We start from the raw sequence: 25,774 nt of genomic DNA, 5'->3' as shown, positions 1-25,774 counted from the left end.
CCACACGTTTGCACACGCTCTGCTTATGATGGCAAAGTTGCCCCTGCCAACATGGCCGCCACACGTTTGCACACGCTCTGCTTATGATGGCAAAGTTGCCCCTGCCAACATGGCCGCCACACGTTTGCCCGCTGGAAGTGCAAAGTGTGGCCAATTGCGACACAAAACGACTTGAAACGTTTTCAGACGACTGTTTTCCATCCATTGAATTTGATTTTGATCTGCAAACGTTGACGTGGATTAAAAAGGTGAGGTGGAAAGCGCTTAGAAGATGCTCACAAAGCAATTTGGAAAATCATCACGATGATATTAACAGATCAGCGCGACCATCGCTCGTTGCGCAATCTCCCGTTTGCAACGAAACTCACCAGTTGCTCTTCCAAGTGTGCCGCACGTCCGAGTCCGAGATGGAGTGTTTGTCGGCCTGCTCGTCCAGGAAGTCAAACATGTACTTGATGGCGAGCGGCAAGGCGCTGCCTCGGTGGGCCGTGCTGAAGATGGTCTCAAAAAGGTCGTCCACAAACTTTTGCAGCGTGCCCTGAGCGGGAAGATTTGGATTCAGATGACTGAGAAATGAGCGACGGACGACTTTCACGTTTCCGGTCAACGGAAGGCAAAGTCCAGTCGCAATCGATAATTCCACGTCACGGGTGGCTGCTTGAGCGCGCTTTGCTTTTACTTTCCAAGGCGGTGACGTGACGAGTGCTCAGTCGACTTTTTAGTCATTCAGGTGGCTCCCGACGAGAGTTCGGCCTCACCATATTTCTTTTTTATTTCAATCGTCAACGATTTCGCGATTGAGGCGACGCACGTCCGCTCAGTGGAGCAATGTCAGCTGAGGAAGGCCGAGCGCAACGCCGTTGGCAGGCGGCGGCGGCGACGCGTCTGCGCTCACGTGCCGCTTTTATCCAAACGGAAGTCGTGCAACTTTGGCAACGACGTCGCGGAATTAAATGATTTCAATTACGCGGATGAAATTTAACATCAAAAAAGAAAGGTTCCATTTGAGTTGCAACGTTTGACGTTAAAACACCCAAAATGGATGTCGGGAACGTTGCATCTTTTGAAATGAATTATTTTGGCTCGAAGGCAAAAGTCATGTGAGGTCCCAAGAAATTGACACAATAATATGGAACGTTTGACTTTGTGGAAGGAACTTGCCTGATTCCCGCTCAACTCGCAGCAAACATTTAAAAGTGACGAGCTGCCCGTCAAATTGTGGGCTCAACCATCCCGGGATGAAACGCGCGCGGATGTCGGAAAGTTTTGCTCCGCAAGCTGACAATTAAAAACGTGAGCGCGCCCAAAATGGAGTCGGGAGGAATTTGGAGCGGAATGACGGCCGGGTAAAGGCGGCTTGGGCCTTTAAGCCCCGAGGCCACCGCCGGAGACAAACAACTCAATCGTCAAAGGTCAGCATACTAATTAAGACACACACGCTTTTTTCTTTTTTTTTTTTCTCTTCCAATGTTAATGAGCTCCGAGAGCAACGCGAAACAAAGGTCACGCCGAGGAAGTCATCTTTGAGCCGGTCGTCGTCTCACCTTGGTGGCCAGCAGTCGAGTCAAGTAAATCTCCGAGACCATCTTGCTGCCTCGGTCGCCCTCCCGCTGGTCCGAGTGGTCGTGGTTCTTGACCAGGTGCCACAGTTTGGTGCCGCTCTCCAAGTCGGGCGTGATCATCGGAGTTCGGGAGCGCAAACTGTCCGGGCTGCTCGCTGTTCTCAGCATGCTCTCTGCAAGGACGTGCGACGGCCATCTTAGCATGTTAGCATGTTAGCATGTTAGCATTTGCGTTGGTGGATCTCTCACGCTAACAAAAGCTCCGTGGATATGAAGAAGAAATGGAAAAGTTCCACGCGCAGCTGCCCGAACGCAAGAATGGCTTTTTAAACTCATGCACTCAGCGAAAATGCACGCGCCCACTCGGACATCGCGGGAGTGGATTTGCAAAGTTGGGGAGAATGAAGGCGACGTGGCTAGTTTGCGTTTACCGGAAGAAATGAGCACTCACTTGCGGACAAAAAACAAAACAAAACAAAAACCACAAACACAAACACACCTTCTCTCGTACCGTATCGGCTGAGAGATTTGGTGAAGGTGGACGAGTTGGAGATGTTGTAGGCGGAGTTCTGCTTGGGTACGAGCGCAATCACCGAGCCGTCTGTCACCTGAAACAACAAATCAAGAAGGCCCTCAAACATTTGGTGGCACCTTTCTCAAATCTTCATCAAACAAAACAAGTCAAGAGAAAATGAAGTTTAAAACGGCAACTTTAGGAAGCAAACAAAAAGTATTCGGCGGTGGAGACTTCCAGATGGCAATTTGATTTTTTTTTTTTTTTGGGAGCGTCAGCGTACCTGATAGTGAGCCAGCGTGTTGAGTCTCTTCCAGTCGTTGTCGATCTTTGTGGTGACATCTTCATCCTGAAGGATCATGCGAGCCATCCTGCCTTGCCGCCATTCTGATGCACAAACAAACAAAAAAAAATAACCAACAAAACATCAACGTGTCATTATTTTTGTCCATAATTGTTGGACATGAATGCAACCGGGGGGGGAAAAAAAACATTTCTTGATTTATTTGTTTTTAAACCAGTGAATTTTCTGGCTCAAGCCGTCGCCGTCTTACCCAAGTCCATATCGGAGGCTTTTGGTCTTTGAGAGTAGGGCGTGCCTTTGTACACGGCATCCAGGAGCTTCTCCTTCACTTGCGTCACCGTGTCACAGTTTAGACTCTTGACGGTCACCTCGGCGGCGTTCTCGTTCTCCGGGTTCACGCAGTGCAGCGTCTGTGCACGGAGGAGTCCCACAATTTCAAAAAAAAAAAAGAAAAGGAAAGGAAGTGCATGCAACGTTCGGCCTGCAGACACGCAGATTCGACTTCCCAAGCACAGAAATACCGAAGAGGGAAGAAGTCAAGATCGACTTCAAGTTGAGTTGAAGCGCCCCAAAAAAACTAAGCGCTCAACAAAAAGACTTTTTTTCCCCGCGTCCTTGCAACTGACCAACGTTTTGTAGTCAATCTGCTGTCGGATGAGCTTGTCCTCGCTGAGGGAGTAGCGAGCTTCTCCTGTGATGGCATCAATCGGCCCCTTCTCCATTTGCTGCTTCATGGCACAATACAGCATGAAGAGCGGCTCGCCGGCACACTCCTGCAGCGGAAGAAAAAAAAAAAAGGGGGTGGGGCAGCCCCGTTACAACAAGAAGTAACGCACAGGCTCAAATATTTGGATTTGGAAACGTTGACGCAATTTGTTCAAGTTGAAGAAAAGTGACAAGACGCGATTTTTTTTTTATATCCAATGTCCCGTTTACGTTTGAAGCGTGTCCGTCCAAGAGACAAATTTGAGCACGTGCGAGTGAAAAGTCAAAAGAAGGTTGACGAGGAGCACGTCACTTCTCGCCGCGGCGAGCATCATCGTCGTCGTCGTCGTCGTCGCAACAACGCTCGACTTGGCTTTTTTTTTTTTTGGCTCAGCATCAATTGTTTTGTTGAGAAGGCTTGTGCTTTTAAACGGGTCACTGTTGACCCCGTTTAAGATTTAGCCATTGAGTCGATGCGGCAATCTTTGACCACACAACGCACACGCGAAAGCGAGCCGAGTCAGGGGGAGAAATAAAAAGGGACGCCTCCAAAATGTGAATTCAAAACGTGCAAACAAACAACGGGCATATTCACAAAGGTAAATTCACAGAGAATGTGGCGGAACGTGTTGGCAGCGGGTGTGAGCGCAGCTTCAGAGCTCGTCAATCGGCCCATTTGGACGAGGAGGGCAGTGAGCAAACGAAAGCGAGCGAGACGGCAGCCGACGGAAGCCGACGGAAGCCGACGGAAGCCGACGGAAGCCGGCGGCCTTCGCTTCTCAAATGTTGCAGCTGTGCAAGCGGAATCGCTCCAAAACGTGCGCGTTACCTTCAGGAACTTGTAAAGCAGGAAGGTGAACCAGTTGGTGAGCATCTTCTCAGCCACCGACTCGGTCCTGAGGAAGACGAGGACCACAAAAAAAAAAGTTAAAAAAATCAAAATAGCATGAGAGGAGGTGAAAATCCAAGTTTTGACACTTTTTTTTTTTTTTTTTACATTTTGCGGATACAAACTAATACTTGTGGTCGTTCCAATTAGTGCAAAATTATCAGACGACGGACGGGGCAAATGTCTCCCTTTTGTTTTCATTGACGGCCCACTGCGTATTTCGACTTGCCGTCAAATGATTTATTCCTTCATTGCGTCATCTTAAATATTGACGAGCGATTTTGCTTTGCACGTTGCAAAAGGTGCAAAGGGCTCACCAGTGAAATTTCATTTGAGGCCGCGGAAGGCAGCCGGCGAAAGCCTGTAGCAGAAACGAGAGCGACCGAGAACTCCCACGCTTCCGCAACGTTTTTGATGGATGGCGAACGCTTTCTTCTTCACGGCTGTCAGCGAAGGCAAATTCATGAAAGAAAGGCGAGCTGGAGGAGGAGGAAGGCGAAGACACCAGAAGCGGCCACGACGGACGGTCGCGACAAGCAGGAGTGCCGTCATTCCAGGGAAGGAAGAAAAAAAATCCTTTTTTTTTTTGAAACGTTAAAGGACAGCTTGTTGTGACCATTCCTCCGTGGACGGAATTCAAAAAGGCTTTCCAAAGGCACATGGGCGGGAAGTTATTGATTTCATCAATTGTTTTTTCTTTTTTCTTATTAAACATCAAATCCCGACATTGTTTAAAAAAAATAATTGGAATAATTGTGACTCAACTATCCAGCTTTATTTGCATCTCCATTTTAAGATGATTCAACTTTTTGTTCAGCGTTTTTTGCTCCGTCGAAATGCGCCAGACATGAAACGAGGGCGACCGCGACGTAACATTCCACCTCCAGAACAGCGTCAGCAAACGACGTGAAAGATGATTTTCTCCATGCAATTCCAAGCAGACGTGTTGATCTCTCACACATGCTTGGTTGCTGCCCCCCCCCCCTCAGCCCAAACTCGCTCTTGCCTTTTATTTCACTCCTCACCCCACCCGCTATTCTATCCTTGACACAAACCCTTGTGAATCTTTCTTCTCCATGCATTGACATTCACCCCATCCCTTGTAACCCCGACTGGCTGCCCGCGTGTGTGCGCGCTCCAGACCAACTCCAGCGGGAATGTGTGCACTCAGGGGTGCGTAATCCTTTCTGACAGCGAGAGAGGACGAGACACATGACATCTGCTTCGAAAAAAGCGGGGACGGTCCGTCGTACTTTGCGACGAACCGCTTGGCGAATTTTCCACCAAAAAGGTGTCAAACGGTCCAAAAGCGGCGGCTTGGCACGTACCTCCGCAGTAAGAGCTTGGGGTGATTCTTGCTCTCCAGGTTCTTGTCGATGAGGTCGGAGAGGAGCTGCTTGAGGACGCCGGTGGCGTACTCCATCTCGCCCTGCAGCGCCGTCATGATGAGCGAGGCCACGTTGCCGCGGTCGCGCATCGAGAAGGACCGCTGCGCTTCCAGCGTGCGGATGAACGTCAGCAGGAAATGCTTTTTGGTCAGCATCTGACCGAACAGCGTCAGGGCCTTCTCCACGTTAGCCGGGACCTGGACGACGACGACGACGTTCAAGCGACGAGAAATCAACGCACGCAAATGGAGCAAAAAGAGATGATTGATAAAGTCGTGGAAAAAGAACGAGATCTCTTGATTTGCAGCGATTTCCACACATTGGACAAAAAAAAAATAAATAAATAATCAGACAATTTGATTCCGTTGGAGCTGCGTGCATAAAAGTCATTTATCGTCATCGCCTTTCACTTTTTCTAGCCAAAGCTTTTTGGGGGGGGGCTTCTCTTTCTTCATCGCTCCCTCGCCTCCATCGAGTCTCTTCCTCTCTCAAAGCCGCCCGAAGAGCAGAATGTCAGCTCGGTCGGCCGGAAGAAGAAATTGATCAGCCTACGACTGCACTTCTGCGGCCGCACCAATGAAAATCCGATGTGGCGCTCCACTCTCCCGTCGGAATCGCCAAGCACTCAAATGCGCGCACGCCGCGGCGCACGTGACGAACGATGGAAGCACGGTGCACGGCGTGCTCGATTAACGCGTCTCGTGACGTAAGACCGAGCAACTCCTTCAAGTGAATTTGGACCTCAAACGGAGCGACAACACAAAACGTCTTTGACGACGACGGAAAGAGAGCAAAGTCCAACCTTAGCGATAAAAGAGTCGGCCGAGCAAATTGAAGCTTCGCGTTCCATCGCAACCGTCGCTCGAGTGTTCCTTAATCATCGAGCAGCGCAGCGGCGTGGTTGCCAACCTTTTGGAAAGTGACAGACACTTATTTACGCGAAGGGCGACCGGCTAGAGAAAGCATTTGAACATTGTTTGTACAGCTCACACGAAGGGCGGCAAACGTTGCCGAATGATTGTCCGCGGTGCCGTTTTCTTTCAAATCATTTCAACACTCAAGATCATTTTGCTGGATTGGTTCGCCTTCTTTTGTTTAGTCGTCATCGCAGCGCAATCAAATCCTTGCACGCTCATCAAATATTTTCGTCCTGCGCACGCGTTACGTCGCTCGCGCCTCAAACAGGCGTCGTGTTCGCTCGACTGAGCAGTACCTCCATCTCCTTGAGCACAGGATGGTCCTCGATCCCGGGGAACAGGACCCTCATGGCGTACGTGCGGTAGTCCAGGAACGGGATTCCGGCGCCGTCAAGCTCCTGAGTCAGCTCGTGGATGTCCGTCTGCAGTTCTGCGAACGCTGCATCAGGCACAAAAGAAGCCTCGTCATCGTCGTCGTCAGTTAAAAGACTCAAATGTAATTCATTCCAAAACTGGATTCGAGAAGCAAGTCGAAATGCGTTTAGTTTTGTATTAGTTGTCAAGCCCGCGACCGAAATTGTCCAACTCGGCCGCCAAAACGACACCAACACGCAGAAACACAACTGCAAAAAAAGAGAATCCAGACCAACTGAAGGTTTTTTATCCCTCTGATCGTCGCTCCACTTTTTTCAAAATAAAAGCTCGGAGGTCGGCTTTCATTCAACGGCATCTTGCCGTCCTTTTCCTTCTTTCACGCACACGTTGCGTCGCGCTTATTTTGCGACGCAACGACAAAACGCATCATGTGGATTTCACTCCTCGAGGATTTTGATCATTCAAAATTCCCATTCGGAAACTTGGTTCTCCAAAAAACACTTTTTTTTTAAATCTCAGCCATAAATGACAAAACCTCTGCTGGTTGATTGCCAAAGTCAACGCGCCCATCCCGCCTTTTTTTTGTTGTTGTTTTATTTGATGGCAGAATGGAAGCGCGGGCTCACGATGATGCTTCTTCTTATGCGACTCTTTCTTCCCATCGGCCTCGCACGCCAGACGAACCATTTTGCGGCATCAATAGGCCCTTTGCCGCCAAATTAATTGACGCAAATGTGTTGGTGCGCCAGTCTCTGGCTTTCTCCCTCGTCTCGATTCGCTGCCGAGCCGCTCCTTGCTTTCTATTCCCTCACTGTCCCACCTCGCCGCCCTGCCGCTATCTGTCCTCCGTCTCGGCCTCGCGCACACCGCCGACGGCCGGGTGGAGAGCCAACATCTGGCGGCTGGCTCACATCAAAGAACTCCTCTGGAATCTCACCAACAACGCGCGCACGCTTTGCTGCCACGGAACAGCAGGAGGGACGCTTTGGAAGTGGGAGGGAGGGCCAAACAGAGCAAGCGAGAAATTGAGACTAAAATGGATCGCAATGTTTAATTGGGGTTGCGCAGCGTTTGAGCTAAGCTGCAGCAAGGGAATTATTTGGGGACACGGCGGTTATTTCAAGACGAGGCGGGAGGTAAACCTGGAGAAGGCGGCGCGCTTCGACGTCAATGCCTCGCGAGGACGTCGCGCGTGTCGACGACATCCGCTTACCTTCTTTGCACTCGAGGGCCACGCGGGACTCCAAATTGTCCATCTGCAGTTGGAGTCGTTTGAGGGTGCGGTCTGCATCGCGCGACTTGCGCTTGTACGCGATCAGCACCGCAATGATAACCAGCAGCAGCAGGCCGCCGCCTCCGCCGATGCCGATGATAGCAGGCAAGGTGAGAAGGCTGTCCGAGTAGATTCGCAAGGTCCCGGGCGAGTATTCAAAGCCGCCCACGCGCACCTAGAGGGACCGAGACGGACAAAAAATGACACCACGGAGCAGAAAAAAGAAATTGCAATCAAGCGGCTACTAAAGAATCGAACGTGACGAAAGGCTGAAATAGGCCATTTGTTTTCATCGTACAACTTGATCGAGTCTCGTCGAACAATTCATGAAAAAAAATAAATAAATCATTAAAGCACGCATCATTCTAGCTGATATCATATCGGCAGGATATCGTTATTGTACATCGCAATCGTATCGGAAGGGAAAAAAATTGGTATCGAGACACCCTCAGTAAAAAGAACATAAAGCTTTAAAAATGATTGTATTGGCTGAGGAATTCAGTTCGGAATGAACTTGAACGCCTTCGGCTAAATATTTGTGTCCCGAGGCAAGATCGGAAATTATTGCAGCAGACACACACACACAAGAACAAACAAACAAAAAAAAAACGGTGACTTTTCTAGCTATTTTTAGCCATTTTTTAATTCTTCAACTGGCTTATATGCAAGAAATCTAAAATGCAAAAAAAAGTTGTCCGAGGCAGTGCACGGCCACCGCCCGTTGGCGTTTCCTCTTGAAGAGCAACGCCGTCGAAAGCCCCGTGACTATACGAGCCATCACGACACCAATGGAATATAAAGACGTTTGCAAATACCCCGAGCGATATTCGAGCCAAGATGCGTGTTTTGGGGGATGTACATTTATGAATGCGGATGAGGAACGAAAAAGATTCAGCTTTTGTGCTTGGCCAGGAAAGAATGAAAAGGCAGGAAAGGGGATGGACGTAAATGAGAAGCGAACGAACACGCGTTGAGAACAATTAAACCCCCCCACACAGACTTTGGAATGCATAAAAAAAATAAAGTAAAAAGAAAAAAACCTGATGATCAATTTGATTTGAATATCATCCAAGTTTGAAATCCATTTTGTTAAAAGGCGCGTTTGAAGTTTTAGAATACTCACAGTGACTTTGTGTTCTCCCGTCAGGTTGGGCCACTCGCACAGCAGCTGGCTCTCAGACAAGGTGAGAACGCACGGCGTGTCCCCGATCAGCACCGTGTAGTTCAGTTTTGGGTTTCCGGGGGCGGCGGGAATTAAGTTGCGGCCCTGCAAACACACACAAAGAAAAAAATTCATTCTTCAAGGTCCATCCGAGGCGAACATCAGTTGACGTTACACTTTGGTGGAGGGTAACCATGGCAACGCTGCATCACCGTGAAGGATAGCGATCGATCGTCGCGTCAATCCAAAATGACGCCGCCGTTGAAAGTAAACGTGTCGCAAAACAATCGTTTGTTGACTCCATTTGAAACGTTGCCCGTCTTTTTTTTTAAACATTTCAAACATCAACCAAGTCGTTAACGTCGACCTCGCATGCTGACGAACGAAAAAATAAACGCAAGTAATATTCCCAATAGAAACGCGCAAAGTCCACCAAGACGTTACTCAGTCAGACAAACGATTGTTGTTTTTCCTCCACCGAAGTTTTGACGTGCGGAATCGAGCAGAATGCGCGCAAGCAGAAAAGAAAAGTGGCGCTTCGCAGATTGACGAGCGGAGGCAAAGCGGCTCAGGTGACGCCATGACAAAACGCAAACAATTTGAGCAACGGAACGTAAAAGCTGTTGAAACAAAAGCAAACGAGCAAAAAAAAGAAAAGCCATTTGGCCTACCTTGAGAATTAGCGGCGAGCTGGGCTTGAGCTCCAACACGCCGTTGGGGCTCAGAGGTTCCAAGACGGGATCGGGATGGTAGCTGAACGAGACGTTGACCACCAGCACAGAATGCACGTCATCCAGGATGAAGCCAATTTCATCCGGGCCGCTTCCCACCTCCGAGAAAACTTTATCGGAGGTGGCCACCGAGGGGGCGAGACACACCATCGCCGTGTTGTTGACCACCGTGCAGTTCTGAGGACGACACAAAAGAAGTCGTTCGCGACGGCCAACGCAGTCACCGGCCGCGGACGCGTCGAGTCGAGTGGACGCGTAGACAAATCGCTCATTGAAGAGAAAACGGGACGGAAACGCCGACGAAAGATGTCGCGTTGAAGAACAAAACTTGGTTTGGAGCTCAAAGGGAAACGGAACCAAATTGATCGGGGGGGGGTGAAAGGTCAGTGAAGCCCTCGTGGTGCCACAGGTGAGCAGAGGACCATTTGCTGGAGCCGCTTTATTACTGCTTGACATTTCAAAGGTGAAAGCGGCTAAAAGGAAATTCAACATCAAAAACAAACAGAAAATAGGCCCGCGGCTGCACAAGCGTGCGCACGCGTGTGTGTGTGCGTGTGCGTGTGTGCGTGTCCCAAGAGTGTGTCTATCATGTGAAAATCAGGACTTCTAACGAGAACCAACAAAAGGAAGACAGAGACCCAAATCATTTGGACTCACTTATTTTGTGCGTGTGTGGACTTACGTTTTGTGACTTGGCAGCTCCATATTTGGCCCTCATCTTGGGTTCTTTGATGGTCATCAAATTGGTTCCGGTAACGGTCAACATGGTCCCGCCACTGAAGCAAACGATGACAAGCAAAATGTTTTCTTGGACGGCATTTGCAATTTGTGCGCAGCGCATTCCAAACACATCCTGCAAATTCCCGTTCTACTGACACCAAATGCGAAGAGCGCCAAGTGAGTCGCCATGGTGACGATCGCATGGCGTCGCGTGACCTCGACTTGCAATATCTAGCAAAGAACTCCCCCGTTCTCGGAAGGAGATACGAAATAGCGAGATATTTTCAACGCGAGATCGAGACTGAGAACGGGCCGCGTTGCGAGCGATCTGACCTTTACGAGCGGCGACCTATTCGGGTCCAACAGAGACGTCGGCAACGCCGTGAAGGACTTCCTTTTCCTCGCTGCCTTCTTAACAACATCGTTGGGCCGAGACGTTGAACTTTAGTTGATGCCAACGAGTCCGACGGCCGCTAAACAACTTCACAAACAATTTCAAAATGGAGTCGCGCTCGCTCCAAGGCACACAAGCACCAACGCAGGAGGATTGGCTGCCGAGCTTCATTCGATAAATAACAAAATCCAAAACAAGTTTGAAGCCCGTGCAGCCGCCGAAGGAGAAGTTGGAGGGGAAAAAAAAAAAGACCGAGTGGAAAGAAGGCTTTCGACATTTTCAATGGCATGACGGCGGCCAAAGTGGCAGAAAAAACAAAACGACAAAATAAACGACGTCAAGAGACAAAAAGGGATTTTTACACGAGAACATTTTCAAGGAGAATTAGAAGAAAAAAAAAAAACGTGACGGCGACAGCAGAAAAGCTTTTTCAGCGACGTATTGTGGACGCTGCAAGACTTCATCTTTGCAAAAATCACATCAATGTTTTGTGAGCGCAATTTTCATTTGCAACGAAAAGTGTTTTGGGGCAGCTCCGTTTCAGACAAAAGAAGAAGCGCCACGAACCATGAAAATAATGAAGTGGAACGGCCCCGCCCAAAAAAAAAAGTTAAACAGTCGGCAAAAGATCTGCTGTGGCGAAGCAACAAGCCATTTTTTTTTTTTTACCTTTTTCAAAAACGTGCAGAAGCGCATCTCATCCAACGAGCAAAATGGTTTCCTGCAGAATGCGCCGCTCTAATTTTAAACTTTATTCTTATTTTCAACTAAATCACAAACACTTCCTCGACGTTTCCCGTTGAGCCGACACGCGAGCTGACGAACGGGAGCCGATTTGCATTTTTTTTGCCACTCCTTCTCATGGCTAGAAAGCCTCATTTCAATAAAGTGAAGTCAAATTATTTGTGCTGCAGCGCTGCTCCAGGAGCACAAGCTCCTTTTTTCCTCTTCTGCTGCCGCTGCTCACAAATATTTACTTTTCATACACAACTATAAACAGCATGAATAAAAGGTCTTAAAAAAAAAAAAAAAAAAAGTTGAGCTTGAAAATTGAGTTTTTTTTTTTTTTTCTCTTCACAGAGATGCGGGCTGGAAATATATTGCCGGAATCAACTAGCGAATACGCCGAGTCCGTATCTCAGTTGAGTCGGCGAGTCTCACGTGAAAATAAAGTCCCGTACGGCGCAACCATCGCGTCGGATTAATAATGCAGCGCTGCGTTTGTATGCGCATCAAACGGCGTTCATATCAACGATTGCATTTTAGAGACGCGGCTCGGCAAGCGGAATTCTTTGCTATTCAACGTTCATTTTGTTGTTTGAGGTTTGCGCTCACCTGGCGATGCTCCAGTCGGGTTCAATTTTCAGGATGGTGGGATCGTCCGAGTAGTTGAACTTGACCTCGGGATTTCGCAGCTCGGCTGAGTTGATGTCCACCATGACCGGGGCCGGCCCGGCGGCTTGTCCGGCCGGAGTCACGCACACGATCTCGGTGGCGTTCCGCCTGGATGAGCGGGAGAGAGACGCGCCGGTCACGGAAGGAAAGAAAAAGCGCTCGCCCACACCAGTCCGACGCAAACGCTCGAACATACGCACTTGACGTGCCAACAAGTTTTAGTGCGTGCGGCCGCCGGTTCACGTGTCAGCCGTCCCGCCTCCCTCCTATGCTCCGTCTTGCCGGAAGATCCGACGTGACGGACGGAGCCGCTCGTCTCTGCGCGTGTGATGTCACAACATCGCCAGCAGACCAGCGACCAGCTGTGACCGGCAGGGAAACTTTTGGCTTTCACTCCAGAGGTTTATTGGAGGTGTTCTGCAATGTCAGGGCCGAGCGAGAGGGGATACGCCTCCCATGAGTCCATCCGTCCGGCTGTGTAAAAAGCTGCACGATGTGTGGGGGGGGGGCGAATTTGCATTAAAAAAATGGGAAACGCAGGCCGAGCCTTCCCGAGTCTGCCGAGCTTTCGCGCTCCGCAAATGTGAACAAGTTGCCAAAAATGGCAAAGTGTGAAACTGCGACTCGGAATTGAACACACCGATCGGCACACAAATCCCGCCTCTGTCGTCTGCAGGGAGGCTGAAGACGATGGAGAGGATGATGAAGTGCGGCTCTCCCCCGACAGCTTGCAGTGAGGTGGAGGCCGGCAGAACGGAAACATCAAAGAAAAAAAAAAAAAAATAATCGGAAAATCGTTTTTCATTCAAAAGACGCGAGTGCATCGAATCGAATCGCGCCACTTTAAAATGCCTTCACGCACATTTTGCAGTGCCGACAAGTCGATTCAGACGAGAAAATGACAACACCCTCTCGGACTGAGCCGCGTCCAACCAAATCGGAATCGCGCTGAATCGAAGCAAACCGAGCGTCCTAGAATCGTATCTCAGCTCCGGTTTCGAGCTCCCTTGCCACTTGAGATGCGCAAAATATGGAATGTTGCTTCAAAATGGACGTTGAAAATAGAAGCCAGGGGAGGATGCTTTTTGAAAAATGCTTTGCCACATTCCACTAGTCTTCTGTTTCCATGGCAACTATTTTCACAACACTGTCACCGCTGCGAGTGCCCGCGGCGTCACGTATGTATTTGTGACAAGGTTGCGGCCAACACAAAAGAAAGCCGATGGGGGAGAGCGAGCGAGCCCGAGAAAACACCGACGAAGGAAAAGGCGTTGCAGAGGGAGATAAGCGGATGAGTGACTCGGGGTAAAAAGGTTTTGATTCAAGTTGAGGCCCCACTGAAGAGAAAGACACATTCCAAAAAAAAAAAAAAAAGACGCAGTTCATTAGTCGGGCCATAAAGGTTATTGCTGCTCAGTGGAGGAAAGGCCAAGACTATTCCGTTCACCTTTCTCAGGATGCGCGACAGAGCTTTAAATTGGCCTTTGCGACGATAGAAAAACAATTTGATGGGTCCAAGCTCATTAGTTGCGACTGTCACTTGTCGCGCTTGCAAAGGAAACCAACAGAAATAACACACAAAAGTCAAAGGAAACGCGCTTCAAAATGTGACACGAGATGCTAAAACCTTGATTGCTGTTTCTCATTTCATTTCGAAAAAGCAAACTCACAACGGACGCAAAATGTTTTAGTGTGATGTCGCGACTGGGCAAAAGAAAATGGACATAAAAGTAACGCAACTTAAATGTTGAGATGAAACATCTGCCAATGACTCTCATGTAAGATTAAAGGTGGGAAATGTGGCATCAGGAGAAATGAAGACAATGTGAAGAAGAAGAACATTTTTTGGACTTTTTAACACCATAATATTTGTCTGGAATGTCAAATAAAGTCTTCCCAAAAGCAGCCTCACTAAGACGAAGCTGCGCAGTCATTCTTCTTATTGCCCTTGCGGTCATTAGAGAACACTCAATTCAAGCCTGACTAATAACTGCTCGAGATGGGCATTGAAAAAAAAAAAATCAACCCTAAAAAAGTGAGCACCGTGCTTCTGTTTCTTTCCGGCGTGACCGAGTGAGACATTTCGTTGCGTTCACTCACTTCTCAAAGCGGCAAGCATGGAGTCCGATCTTCACATACACAGCACTGCCGGCGTTCAGGTTGCTGCCATCTATGGTGATCTTTGTGCCGCCAGACAGCGGCCCGCTTGACGGCCTGACGCGGGTGAAGTATGGCGACTGAGAAGGCGCGCACAGAATAAGGCGGGTCAACTTTGGCTGCCGGAGCGAAAGCGGCTGGCTTCATCCGAAGGCATCAAATCTTTACCACAAACGTGAAAGCCTTGGCGGAGATGGCTTTGTAGTCGGGATGAACGCAGTCCCTCACGCAAACCTCCACTTGAGCCTCCTGCACCCGATAACCCGTCGCATCGTTCAGTCGGCACACAATCCTGGAACACAACAAACGACGTCAAATCAAATCACAACAAATCAACTTTTTGTTTTTTAACAGAGCTCGTCTCATCTGACTTTGGGAGAGTTGCGATACTCGCTGCAAGCAGGCCACCTCGACCTAACACAGCTGCCATTTGAAAGAAATTCTTGACGAGCCAAACACGACCGTATTGGCGTATTTGTTTGGATTATGAAATGAAATGAAAAGCGGCTGAAGAAATGACTGCAGTCCCGCCCGCCGGCCAAACACTTGCGCACGTTTCAGCCAAGGAAGTCACGCTTGACTTTTAATGAGCCAGCGAGAACGAAAAAGAAAGAAAGACGAAGCCAGAACAAAGTCCAGCAAGCTCGTCTCCTCAGGAAGTAATCCAACTGGCTTTTCCTCTTCTGCTTTATTTGTGCGTCAATTCCAGCGCAAATGATTTTTCTACTCCGGCAGCGTCAGTCGCATAATCTTGAGTCTGCTGCGTTCCGGCCGCGCCTCCGACAAGCTCACAGCAACGAAGAGAGGAAGCGGACCGCTCATGGCGCCGCGTGGTTAACATCACTTTTGAATTCTCGGGACAGCTCGACTGCCAAGCGCGCCTCCTCCTCTTCCTCGTCGTCCTGCGCCTCGTTCGGGTGCTGTGGCGAGAAACCAGTCCGAGTGCAGCGTGACAGAGCGGACCGAGTTCAAAATGGACGCCAGCGAGCTTTCGGATGCCATCAAGAGGACAAAATGAAAACGCGGCCCAGAAAAGTCACCGCGGTGGACCTTTCCTGTGAATAGGATCATTTGAGAGTTTAGGAATTGAAAAAGAACACCAACATGTCAACAGCAAGATTTCGGCGACATCCCTGACTTGAGCTGTCGAGCCTTGTTTGTCCGCTGTCAACGCATCAAAGTCAAACGTGTGACGTTTCCTTCCTTGTGACAGAACCAAAGATGATAGATTGAAAAAAAAAAAAAAAAGAAAAAGAAAGCTGCTGGGACTCAGCAATTCTCTCGGAGCACAAATGACAGCACTGAAAATAGAAAACGGAGCTCACCAGCAGCACCCAAGCGAGATTGACAAGCCCCCCCCCCACCCCGTCTATTTTGTCCCACTCGAATGTTTGCATCGCCTTTTCGTTTCAAGTCAATTTAAAAGAAATGGCGAGAAATTAGCGATTTGTTTGTCTTGTTTCAAAGTAAAAGAATCGACTGAAGCGCAACGTCGCCGCAATCGTATTTCTCCGTTCATGTCGTCGGTTGCCCGAGAAGACGACTTCATCAAGCGTTCACACGGCAAAGCGGTCACGAAGAAGCCAACTCAAATGTCAGAAAAGGCCGATTGGAAGGTCGTTCGTTTTGTCGTCCTGTTGAAAAAGGAGCTGAGCGCACGGAGGACGAGAAGAGATTTTTGCTTTGAATGCAAATCGGCGCAAGTGCCGAAGCCACGTTAGCGTGAAGACCACGCGCGTGAACGTACTGCTCGGCGCTGATGTACTGCTCTTCTTGAGGGTTGCACGTCACTTTGCCGATGCGGACTCCGTTCTGGATGTCTTTGAATTGCAGACCCAAATTCTCTCCGGTGATGGTGAGCATGGTTCCGCCCTGCCTGGGCCCGGTTTCAGGAAAAAGCTGCCGGCGGAAACAACAAAAGAAAATGACAGCGTTAAACCCCCCGCCCAAAAAAAGGAATCACTTCATTGAGAACATCAATCGGCCGACCGCTGGACTTTAGATTTGTTTCTACAAAACGAAATGAGATGAAACGTGAATGCGTTTGTGCAACGAGAGCTCAGCCACACGACTGAGACGCAACCAGCTCGCTCTCTCTCTCTCTCTCTCTCTTTTGACCTCGGGTGACGATTAATCGAGTGAAGACAAGTAGAGCGCGCGGTGACCTGCGAGGGTTCCATTTGCGCTCGAGTTCCGCGAAAGGTGCTCGTGGCTGCCCGAGACCAACCACGTCGCTAATCCGTGCGCCATTCGGAAAAAAAGTCTCCCTGGTCCTCAGTCACGACTAAAGCTAATTGGATTCGAAATGGATGGGGGCGGAGTCATCGGTCACGTCATACAAGAGCAGAATAAAGCGCGACCCTGCTGGCGACATTTGGACACGGCGCAAAGTCGACAAGTTTGCATCCGAGGGACTTTTTGTGTTGGTTTCACCACAAATGTGGCAACGGTTGCTAAAGTTGAACCCCAAAAAAGCTGGCAAGCGCCTTTGTAACGTGCCGTGACGTGCTTTCAAGTTTCACGCTTTTTGGGCGATTCCTCAAAACGGGCGCCAATCGCAAAATCCGTTTGCGCCGCAGACATTGACGGCACGGAAGATGGGAGCAACGCCGAGTGTCAATCTCAAAGGCCACCGGCGGATAATGACGGCGGCGTCGTTGTCGTTGTCGTTGTCGATCTCGCTGAATATCTTTTGCTCTCCCCGTTGCCCTTCGCTCCTTCCTCGCCGCTTTTGTGCCTTTTCAGCTCGCTCGCCCCTTTTTCAGCGCGCATGACGGCGGCATGTTTTAGCAGGAGACAAAAGAATGATTGTCACAACTGATATGGTCATCCAATATTTTTCTCTGTTGGGTTGGACTGATCAAAACACGCGCGAGTCGAAAAGTTGTCATTTTCACAGGCAAACAAAAAGCCGCCACCCGCGCAAACGCACTCACGGCGCTTGACTTGCATTCAAAGTGACTTTTGGGTTTTCGTCTTCAACTCGTTCCGTCGTGTCAAAGGCTTTACGAGCCGGCGCCATGGTGGCCGCTCGAGCGACAGAGCAGAGAGAACATCGACTGGGGAGAAAATTGATGCGGCGGCGGCGCACTGAGAGATCGAACAAAAGAACCGTGCGAGGCTTCACAAGTTTAGCACAAGCGCCGACCCGCAAAACAAACGCGTCGTTTTGAGTTTGCAAAAAGGAGAAAAATTGTATGATGACGTTTATGTTGATGTTTATTCAAATGCTTCTTTTGAACTTCTCCAGACAAAAAGTCATGTTACAGTTTTTTACTTCATGACTTCTGGTGTCTAAAAAGTCGAGATGAGATGCAACGATCTTGTGGAAAATGACGCAACGGAAAAGGCGACAAGAAATATTGTAAGGGTGGCGATGCGAAAAGGAGCGAGGTGGAGGGCGAGGATTCCACAAACGGGACCACAATCTCACACACACACACACACACACACACACTGCATTTTGGTCTTATTTGGTGATATCGGGAGCTTTTACGTGGTTGTTGGCAAAAAAAAAAAACAACAAATTGTCGTTCTCTAGTTAGCGTCGGTCTTGCGTGTTGTGCTTCGCGCAGCTGCCTCACAAGTTTGATTGCAACATCTTCCGACTCGGAGGACTTGGCGCGTCCCGTTTGCATGTCGTCTCCTACGACACGACAACCAACTCGCAAAGCTCACTTCAAGTCCGCGCCATTGACCAAATTTGCCGACACAGGATCTTCATTCCCTCGGTGGACGCGACAAGGTCGCCGCCCGCCGCGCTCGAGGGACGCCACAAAGTTGCTCAACCATTTGAGTTGATTCAAATCCTCCAAATGACTTTGACAAAGTGGCCCAGGTGGGACGGACTTTTGCAAGACCAACTCAAAAAAAAAAAACACTTCCGCTACAGAATGAAAAAAAAAACTAAACGCATGCAAACCCAAAAAGAAGGCATTCCCCCTCGTCAACGCAAACGTCGGCATGCGCTCTCTTCTTTGGTTTCCAAGGGCTAACTCAAATGCTTTTTCATTCTCCTCGGGGAAAGCGTTTTGAAAAGATGGATGACGGCGGAGCAGGCGGCATCCGACGAGGACCATTCCGAGGACAACGTGCGCGTTTCAGCGCCATCGTTAAACATCCAAAAACCTTTCGGGACTTTTCTCGACGCCCGTCTCGGTCAGCTGATTCAACGGTGCTCACGATGGCTTGCAGAAAAAAAAAAAAAAAAGTGCCAGACCAATCACAAGAACCTTTAATCATCATTTGCTGCGTTTGGAGACCAGGGAAGGGCCCAAAGTTATTAGCGGAACACGAGCCGGCTGCATATTGTTGAGGGAAAACAGAACAGAACAGAACAGATCATTCGGGTCAGTCGGGAATGACCAAACTTGACACTTTTGGGCCGTGCACGTGCGCTCGTGGCTGCGCTTTGTTTTCGTCTACATTTTAACATCAAATTCTGAAGTGCAAATGAAATCGGCAGCTAATCTATTGGCAAAAAAATGCACAAAGCGTGTCTGAATCGGGCAAAATTACAAAAAGGAAGATCAAAGCGAGCGCCGTCATATTGAATTTGTCGGCTGCGCAACTAAAGACTGAGCTCGGAGCGCTTCTCTTTGTCACCTGTGGACGTTCTTTTGCCGTTTAAAAGTCACACCGGAAATGTCAAAAGGTGGCGAGGCGATGCCGATGAACAATCCTCCGGTGTCAATCCCTTCGTCGTTGCGCTCCAGCAAAAGTTCCGCTTCCTGCTTTTATTGCGTTTCGACCGCCGCCAACATTTGTCGCGATTTCGCTTTCAAAATGCGCATGCTTGCCGGCAGCAAAACGCCCCCCGCCGCCCCTCCCACCCGCACGCAACCGTGAGCTTTGTACGCTTCTTTCAAAGAGAGAACGAGAGTGAGAGACGACATTAACTCAAGGATTTATCAATGTGCCAGTGACCCAATTATCCAGAACCTTCATTACGTATTCAGAACGAGCAAGTAGTCGTCGCACAAAAAAGTAGACTCGCGGCTCATGTGCGCAACGAGTACGCGGACATTTTTCAAGCCGTCGAGATCAAGAAAACTGGCATCCGCCCTCCACATGACATGACAGAGAGCGTGTGCACGTGTGTGTGCGGCATTCCCGTAGGCCGCCGCCACGGTTATGGATGGCAACAGATGGGCTGGCCGCAATGTTGACGCGCCGAAGCCCACCCGGCACGTCAGATGTCGAGCGCCGCATTCACTTTGTCCGTCCTTCGCCGCAACGTGCGCGGCTTGCTTCCGTCTTTAGTGCGTCGGTCGACAGCGCGCAAAGTCATCGGCTCATATCAGGATGCTTCAAATTCCGTGCGCGCGCGTGCGTGAGAATCGCCTCCTCCGGGTCGGCCCATCCGCGCCGCGCCTGCCGTCATGCGAATGGCGTCGAAGACGTGGACCCTCCCTGCTGCCGTCAGCCAAGTTGGCTTCCCTCGCTGGGGTCCAACAACGTTTGCAGCAAAGGCAGGAGAGTTCCATTTTTTTTTTTGTTCTCCTTTTAATGGTTTGCCTCCGGCGGCCGAGGATTTCTGTCGAGCGTAAAATGGCGGATTTGGGCGCTCGTTGTGCGAGAGGCAATCAAACCTCAGTTCCAAAGCACAAATTGTCAGTCTGAAGCGAGCTCGTCGCTTGACCACCGGCAAGCTCGCACAAAGCGGACATGTTTGTTGTTTGAGTTGCCGGGCAACACACGCGCACGCGCGCACGCTTGAAGGAGACGAGAGAAGAGCAAAAGCTCGACATTTCAGGTTCCTTTTTTTGGCAAAACGTTTCACCAAAGTAAAGAAAGTGAAAATGTTGCGTTTGTTTTTCTAATAAGGAGCAAAAGTGTGCGTCGGTTCGCGCGCCCACGTCGGCGATGCTGCTGCACGCGTGGCACGTCAGGAAGACGCTCACCTTGGTGATCTTGGGGTGGGCACAGCGGCTGTTTCCCGCCGTGGCGTGCATCCACGTGCTTTCGGTGGGACTGCACTCCTGCCGGAGCGAGCACTTTTTCTCCTGCACGCACCAGCCGCACTCAAATCTGGGGTTGGCCTTCAGACACATGCCGCAGCTCTCTCGCAACGCAAAGCACTTGTACAGGTGAGCTGTGGAAGACAAGCGCAAGATGTGACGGACGAAACATCCCGGAGGCGACCCATAAAAAAAAAAAGCCTGAGGAATTGAAGGTCGCAAGCCTTTCGCTTTGGTCACGGAGCAGCTTTAACGCAACCTGGGAAGAATCTCAGCCGGCTAATTAACATATCAGAATTTGCCCAAATTTCTCATGCGACACGAGATGATTATCGCGATTGAGGGATAGGAGATGGGCCGGCAGCCGACTAAGAGGCGGGAGGAAGAAAAATATCTTTGGGGCCCTCGTTTTCGGGATGCGCAGAAAAGCTAAAATGGGTCGAGTGTGAAATGCGGCGACCGGTTGGAATCGTATTTTCAAGTCTCAGCGTGCGGAGGCTCCGAATTTGACAAAAACGTGAACGATATTCGCGCAGAGCCGATAGCAAAGCCAATAAAACAATAAAAGAGCGCAACTTCTCATCAGCCAGTCAGAACTAAGCATACTGACGACTTGCACGTCATGTGACGGCGCCAATGACGTTTCTTGACCGCACAGCAGAGGAGCGAGGTTATGAGGTTTGGCCCCCCCGCCCCCGCCGTGCCGGACGGAGCGTCATCATTTTGGAGTCGGCACGGCAAAGACACGCCCACTCGCAATTACGAGCAGCAGACGTGATGTCATTTTCTGCTTCCGCCGCCTTTAACCCCAAAAATGATCATTCTCGGGTTGGCGGGCAAGGAAGCGACGGCGCCACTCGCTTTTCATCATGTGGAAAATATAAACGGCGTAATAATGTCGCGTATGAGACAATACGGTGGGCGGGCGTCTAGCTGACATGCTCACAAGAAGCGGCATGCTTCAATTGGGGACCAAAGAATCGGAACAAAAGCAAAATCTAGAAGCAACGCCCGACTAAAAACGAAACTTTCCTGACTTTGCACGATTAACATCATCGGCGAAAATACGCAGACCGAGTTAGCCGATGAATGCCAACGCAAACCTTTTCTGACCTTTGATGTTGTATGGGTTGTCGATGTTGAAGTTTCCATTCCAAACCACAGACAAATCCACGGGAAGGTCGCTGATGTCGTTGCCGTCGTAGTTATACTGAAAGGGAACAAGAAAAAAAAATTGAAAAATCATGAAAAAAAAGAAATTCTTCAATCGGGCGAACGTGACTTCAGAGTTGGCGAAACAAAGAGAAAAGGTGGTCACGATCAAAATAAAAATGCAATTGAGTCGAGCCGGCGACTGGTCGTGATGTCACAACCTGCGCCGCTCCGCCAGTTGAAGGGCCATAAAAATAAGTGAACACAGCGTACATTCGCGCCGCCTGCCAGAGAAGCCGCTCGATTAAGAGATTGGAATCCGCCGCCGCATGACTCACTCCTTTCAGGGATGAATGAAAAGCTTCCACAATAAACATTCACATCTAATTTCATTTTTGCATCCTGAACTAATAAGAGCTGAAATGTAATTGACTCGTTGGCGGCATAATTACTTTTATGGAATGACTTGAAATGAGACAACAAGATTCCAAAGCGGCGATGTGATGACAAGACGTCTGCCTGATGAGACGCTCACAAATCTTGAAGGCTCCGTAGCGCACGTCGATAAAATGCGACTCCGACCTTTAGATTTATATTTTAGATTGCTCGTCTTTGATTTTTTTATACATCTTTATTAGAAATGATCATAATTGCCGTTGGAAAACGGCGGAGAATCGGTGCGCAAGATGACAGATGGCGAGGAAGACGGTCGATGCTAACTTGCGGCGTTCCTCTCACGGCCACGCCCACTGCGGCGCTCACTACCTTCAGCGGCCTCCGGATGAGCGATAGCGCTGCGATTATCTTGGAGCGGCGTGTAAAAGCCCCGTCGCGCGCCTGCCGGCACGACGCCAGCCCATTCTGGCCACCGTTTTGATATGGAGCACGCCGACGCGATGAAGACGGACGGGGAGATTTATCGCCACATCTGTAACAATAGTGAATTGGAATGTATTTGAGGCCCTCAAGTACAAGAAATGTGCATAGAAAAGATAAGAAAATGAGAGCGAGGACGGAGCAAAGTCGCAATGTGCCAGTTGCCGATTAATTCATTCTTCACGTTTGCGATCGGATGATTTACACTGAGCGAGCTTTAAAGGCATTGCGATATTCAAATTAGGGAGAATGTCTCCACGCATCTCACGGGAACTCCTTTTTTTTCTTTTTTATTACTCTGACAATGTTTTTCTTTTCAACCAATTTCCTCAAAACGTTTGGAGTTATTTCAAGTTGACTGGATTTTTATTTCCTCTTTCTTTTCTTTGACGTTTTCCTTCCGTTAAGCGAACTGAGCCAAGGTATGAACACGGAGAATTGTTATGCAGCGGTTGAAGATTGCAATGATGCAGTTGCACTTCAAAATAGTCCCTCGGCATCTCGAGCACCCAAAAAGACGGCTAACTTGACCAGATGCCATTTATTTCCCACGCTCAACCAACGAGCGAGCACTGCGTCGTGTCAAGAAGCGAAAAAAAAAAAAAAGGGATGGCTTGAAAAGGGTGAAAGGATAAAACGGCAGCGAGCGTGAAGGAAAATGGCCGAGCGCAAGACGGATGGAGCGAGGTTGTTGTGCGTTATTTTGTGGACGCCGTTCATTTCCAGGTGGAAGAAGAAGCGGCGGCCACGCTAGAAACGCCGCAACTAAAGTGAAATTGGCATTTTCAATTTGGTTCCTGACGTGTCTCGCTGCTCACACTCCTCTTTTTCTTCTCATTATTTTTTTTTTCATCCTTCCGCTTCTTAACAAACGGCCTCCCAATCGTTCTTTCCGACCTCCGTCACACAAAGCCCGGCAACAAATAAAGATTCCATCTTGACCCAAGAAAACGTAAAAAGAAGATTTTGCCGCAAAGCATCGCGTCTGGACAGGAAATAACAATTATGAAGGAAGAAAAAACACAAAAGCGCACACACACACACACACGCGATATATTTGGACGGCAGCTGAAATTTCTGTCCTCTAAATTCTCCATGTGTCCTCCTCCTGCTGCCCCCCCCAAGAGACCACCCAGCATGCCTGGGAAAGGAAACCATCGCAATGTTTCGAGCTGATGAGCTCCAAATTGTGCCCATCTGAGTCATGCCTGCTTCAAACTGTTGTGATCATTTTTTTTGCATTTGCACAGAAAACATAAAGGCTTGCTTTGACGACGTTCGGAGATTTGTGTTACGCATCTAAAAAAAAAATCAACACTCCGCAAAAAGTGCACATAGACAGCACGAAGGTGCCGAGAGTACGTAAAGGAAATCCAACAATCTGTGTTTATGCTTTAACGCGCGTCGTCGTCGTCGTTGAGAGGGCAGAAGCTGGAACGTGCTCGGGCTCGCCCCCGCCCCAACGACATCAATTTGTGGGCCTGCGAGCACATCTGCGCTTAATGAGCGGCGCCGGCATCGCAGAGGCGAGCTGACGATGTGGCGCACATCTTCTCTCTTTGCGCCAAAGGCTTATTCCACGTCAAGACCACGACGGCGCTTTTTCTTCAACACGCGCACACATTCAGGAAATGCGCCGAGCGCATGTTTTACTCACGGCGAAAGCAATTCCAATACGGAACGCTAAACATGACGCCAGTTATTTCAAGAAAGGTCAGCATTTACATGTGCAAAGAGGAAAGAAAAATAAAGAGATGGACTGAAATGAAAACAATCTTATGGAGGCAAAGACAGCGGAAATGCAAACTGCCGCCAGAAAATGCGTCTGCACGGGAAAGCGTAGATGGATGGCGAGTAGAGACGGCCAAGAAGTAACATTGGCTCCATCGGGCACCTTCTGTGGGGGTCGCAGCCTGATAATTAGTCATGTTGAAGGTGCGCGCGAGTTGGCCGGCTAAAAATACCAAAACGGCCCAAGGCAAACTCGGAGCCGAGATTGAGTCGGTTACCATCGCTCGCTTTTCTCAAGGTGACGAGGGGGAGAAAAAAAAAGCGCCACTGAGTTCTTGTCTTGTCACAGAGAAGCAGAGCGTGTGTGTGTGTGTGTCTGCGGCAACGTCCTGTTGCATACACATGTGCAAGACTGACGTGGCCTCGCAATCAAGGATCAACGGCTAATCCGTCCAATAGCTCAGCGTGTGTGTGTGCGTGTGTGTGTGTGTGTGTGTGTGTGTGTGCCGGACGTATATGAGGGATCAGCCTCTGTTAAATCAGCGCCAGCTCATAATGGAGGCCTGTTAGCCCGTGCTAATCGCTAATGCTAACAGGATTGCAGCATGGCCGGACCCAGTTACCCAGCTTATCTCTTGCGCACACACACACACACACACCCACACACACACACACACACACACACACACACACACACACACACACACACACACAATTCATGGCATAAAAGGAGAGCATGGCGGAAATGCTGGCTTAGGGGAAAATGTCGTGCCTGCATTAAGCTTGTGTAGGATTTCCACACTTGTTGAATTATTTGCAGAAAGATCCGTCCTGCAACATCATTTTTTCCCCCCCTCATTTTCATTGGTCGTCATCAAGTGGACGCTCTGTTGTTGTTTTTTCACAATGAGTTGCAAATGTTCATATTATGCCCGTGAGGTTAGCACAAGGCACGGACGTCCACTCATTGTTGATCGGGTCGTTTGCATGGACCCGATTGCGGCTTAATCCTGAAATAAACAAAGTTGGGACGAGGTGCACGGCAACCAACAAAAGCGTCGATCATTCATCCTCAAACATTGCGTGGCCTGACGAGCATCGGCTGAAGCCAAGAACCAAAAAGAAATCAATTCCATACGGGCACGGAAACGGGAGTTCCGAGTGAGTCTCCCGTCGCTCGATTTCGGCCCACCGCACCGAAGCAAAGTGAATAAAGTAACATTTTACAAAGTAACGCTCCAATAAAGTTGCTCGTCACGTCGGGAAGAGAATGCAAATCCTTCCGACAGCAGAACGGGAAAAGATCATGGTGTGAACTTCCGGCTGGGTTAATTGGCCATCAAAGCGGACATGGACGGATGGGACAGCGGCGCCAAAGTCAGGAAAAGGTCACCGATGGCTACAAATTGACGATGAGACAACGCATGAGCCGACAAATGCTTCGAGCTCAACGGCAAGTCATCGTTATTTATCGGGAAAAAAAATGAGGACGATGTGGCTCACCTGTCGGGAAAAGCCAAGAGAGACGTTCAAGTTGTGAACAGAAACAATTTGAACATGCCGTGGCCG

At 49.4% G+C, this 25,774-nt stretch overlaps 1 protein-coding gene across 2 annotated transcripts in view; it reads right to left on the bottom strand.

Moving 5' to 3' along the window:
* The window catches only part of plxna1b (plexin A1b), an 80,065-nt gene that overhangs the window by 3,401 nt on the left and 50,890 nt on the right, over window positions 1-25,774 (bottom strand). The window contains exons 10-28 of one of the 2 annotated variants that reach the window (XM_088307939.1): window positions 21,560-21,656; window positions 20,390-20,580; window positions 16,234-16,385; window positions 14,655-14,778; window positions 14,430-14,566; window positions 12,270-12,437; window positions 10,503-10,596; window positions 9,761-9,997; window positions 9,051-9,194; window positions 7,868-8,102; window positions 6,576-6,718; window positions 5,303-5,559; window positions 3,915-3,981; window positions 3,007-3,153; window positions 2,631-2,790; window positions 2,360-2,463; window positions 2,062-2,170; window positions 1,545-1,735; window positions 369-538 (exon numbers count right to left, since the gene is read on the bottom strand). In XM_088307939.1, the coding sequence (XP_088164065.1) occupies window positions 369-538; window positions 1,545-1,735; window positions 2,062-2,170; window positions 2,360-2,463; window positions 2,631-2,790; window positions 3,007-3,153; window positions 3,915-3,981; window positions 5,303-5,559; window positions 6,576-6,718; window positions 7,868-8,102; window positions 9,051-9,194; window positions 9,761-9,997; window positions 10,503-10,596; window positions 12,270-12,437; window positions 14,430-14,566; window positions 14,655-14,778; window positions 16,234-16,385; window positions 20,390-20,580; window positions 21,560-21,656 (2,927 nt within the window). The remainder of the gene's footprint in view (window positions 1-368; window positions 539-1,544; window positions 1,736-2,061; window positions 2,171-2,359; window positions 2,464-2,630; window positions 2,791-3,006; window positions 3,154-3,914; window positions 3,982-5,302; window positions 5,560-6,575; window positions 6,719-7,867; window positions 8,103-9,050; window positions 9,195-9,760; window positions 9,998-10,502; window positions 10,597-12,269; window positions 12,438-14,429; window positions 14,567-14,654; window positions 14,779-16,233; window positions 16,386-20,389; window positions 20,581-21,559; window positions 21,657-25,774) is intronic. The other variant, XM_088307940.1, reaches the window with a different exon arrangement.

The sequence above is a fragment of the Idiotropiscis lumnitzeri genome, chromosome 11, assembly GCF_059441095.1.
Source record: "Idiotropiscis lumnitzeri isolate Australia: NSW breed Sydney's pygmy pipehorse chromosome 11, RoL_Ilum_1.0, whole genome shotgun sequence".
In the NCBI taxonomy this organism is placed as follows: Eukaryota; Metazoa; Chordata; class Actinopteri; order Syngnathiformes; family Syngnathidae; genus Idiotropiscis; species Idiotropiscis lumnitzeri.
This window is presented reverse-complemented; position numbering and strand designations above follow the sequence as displayed.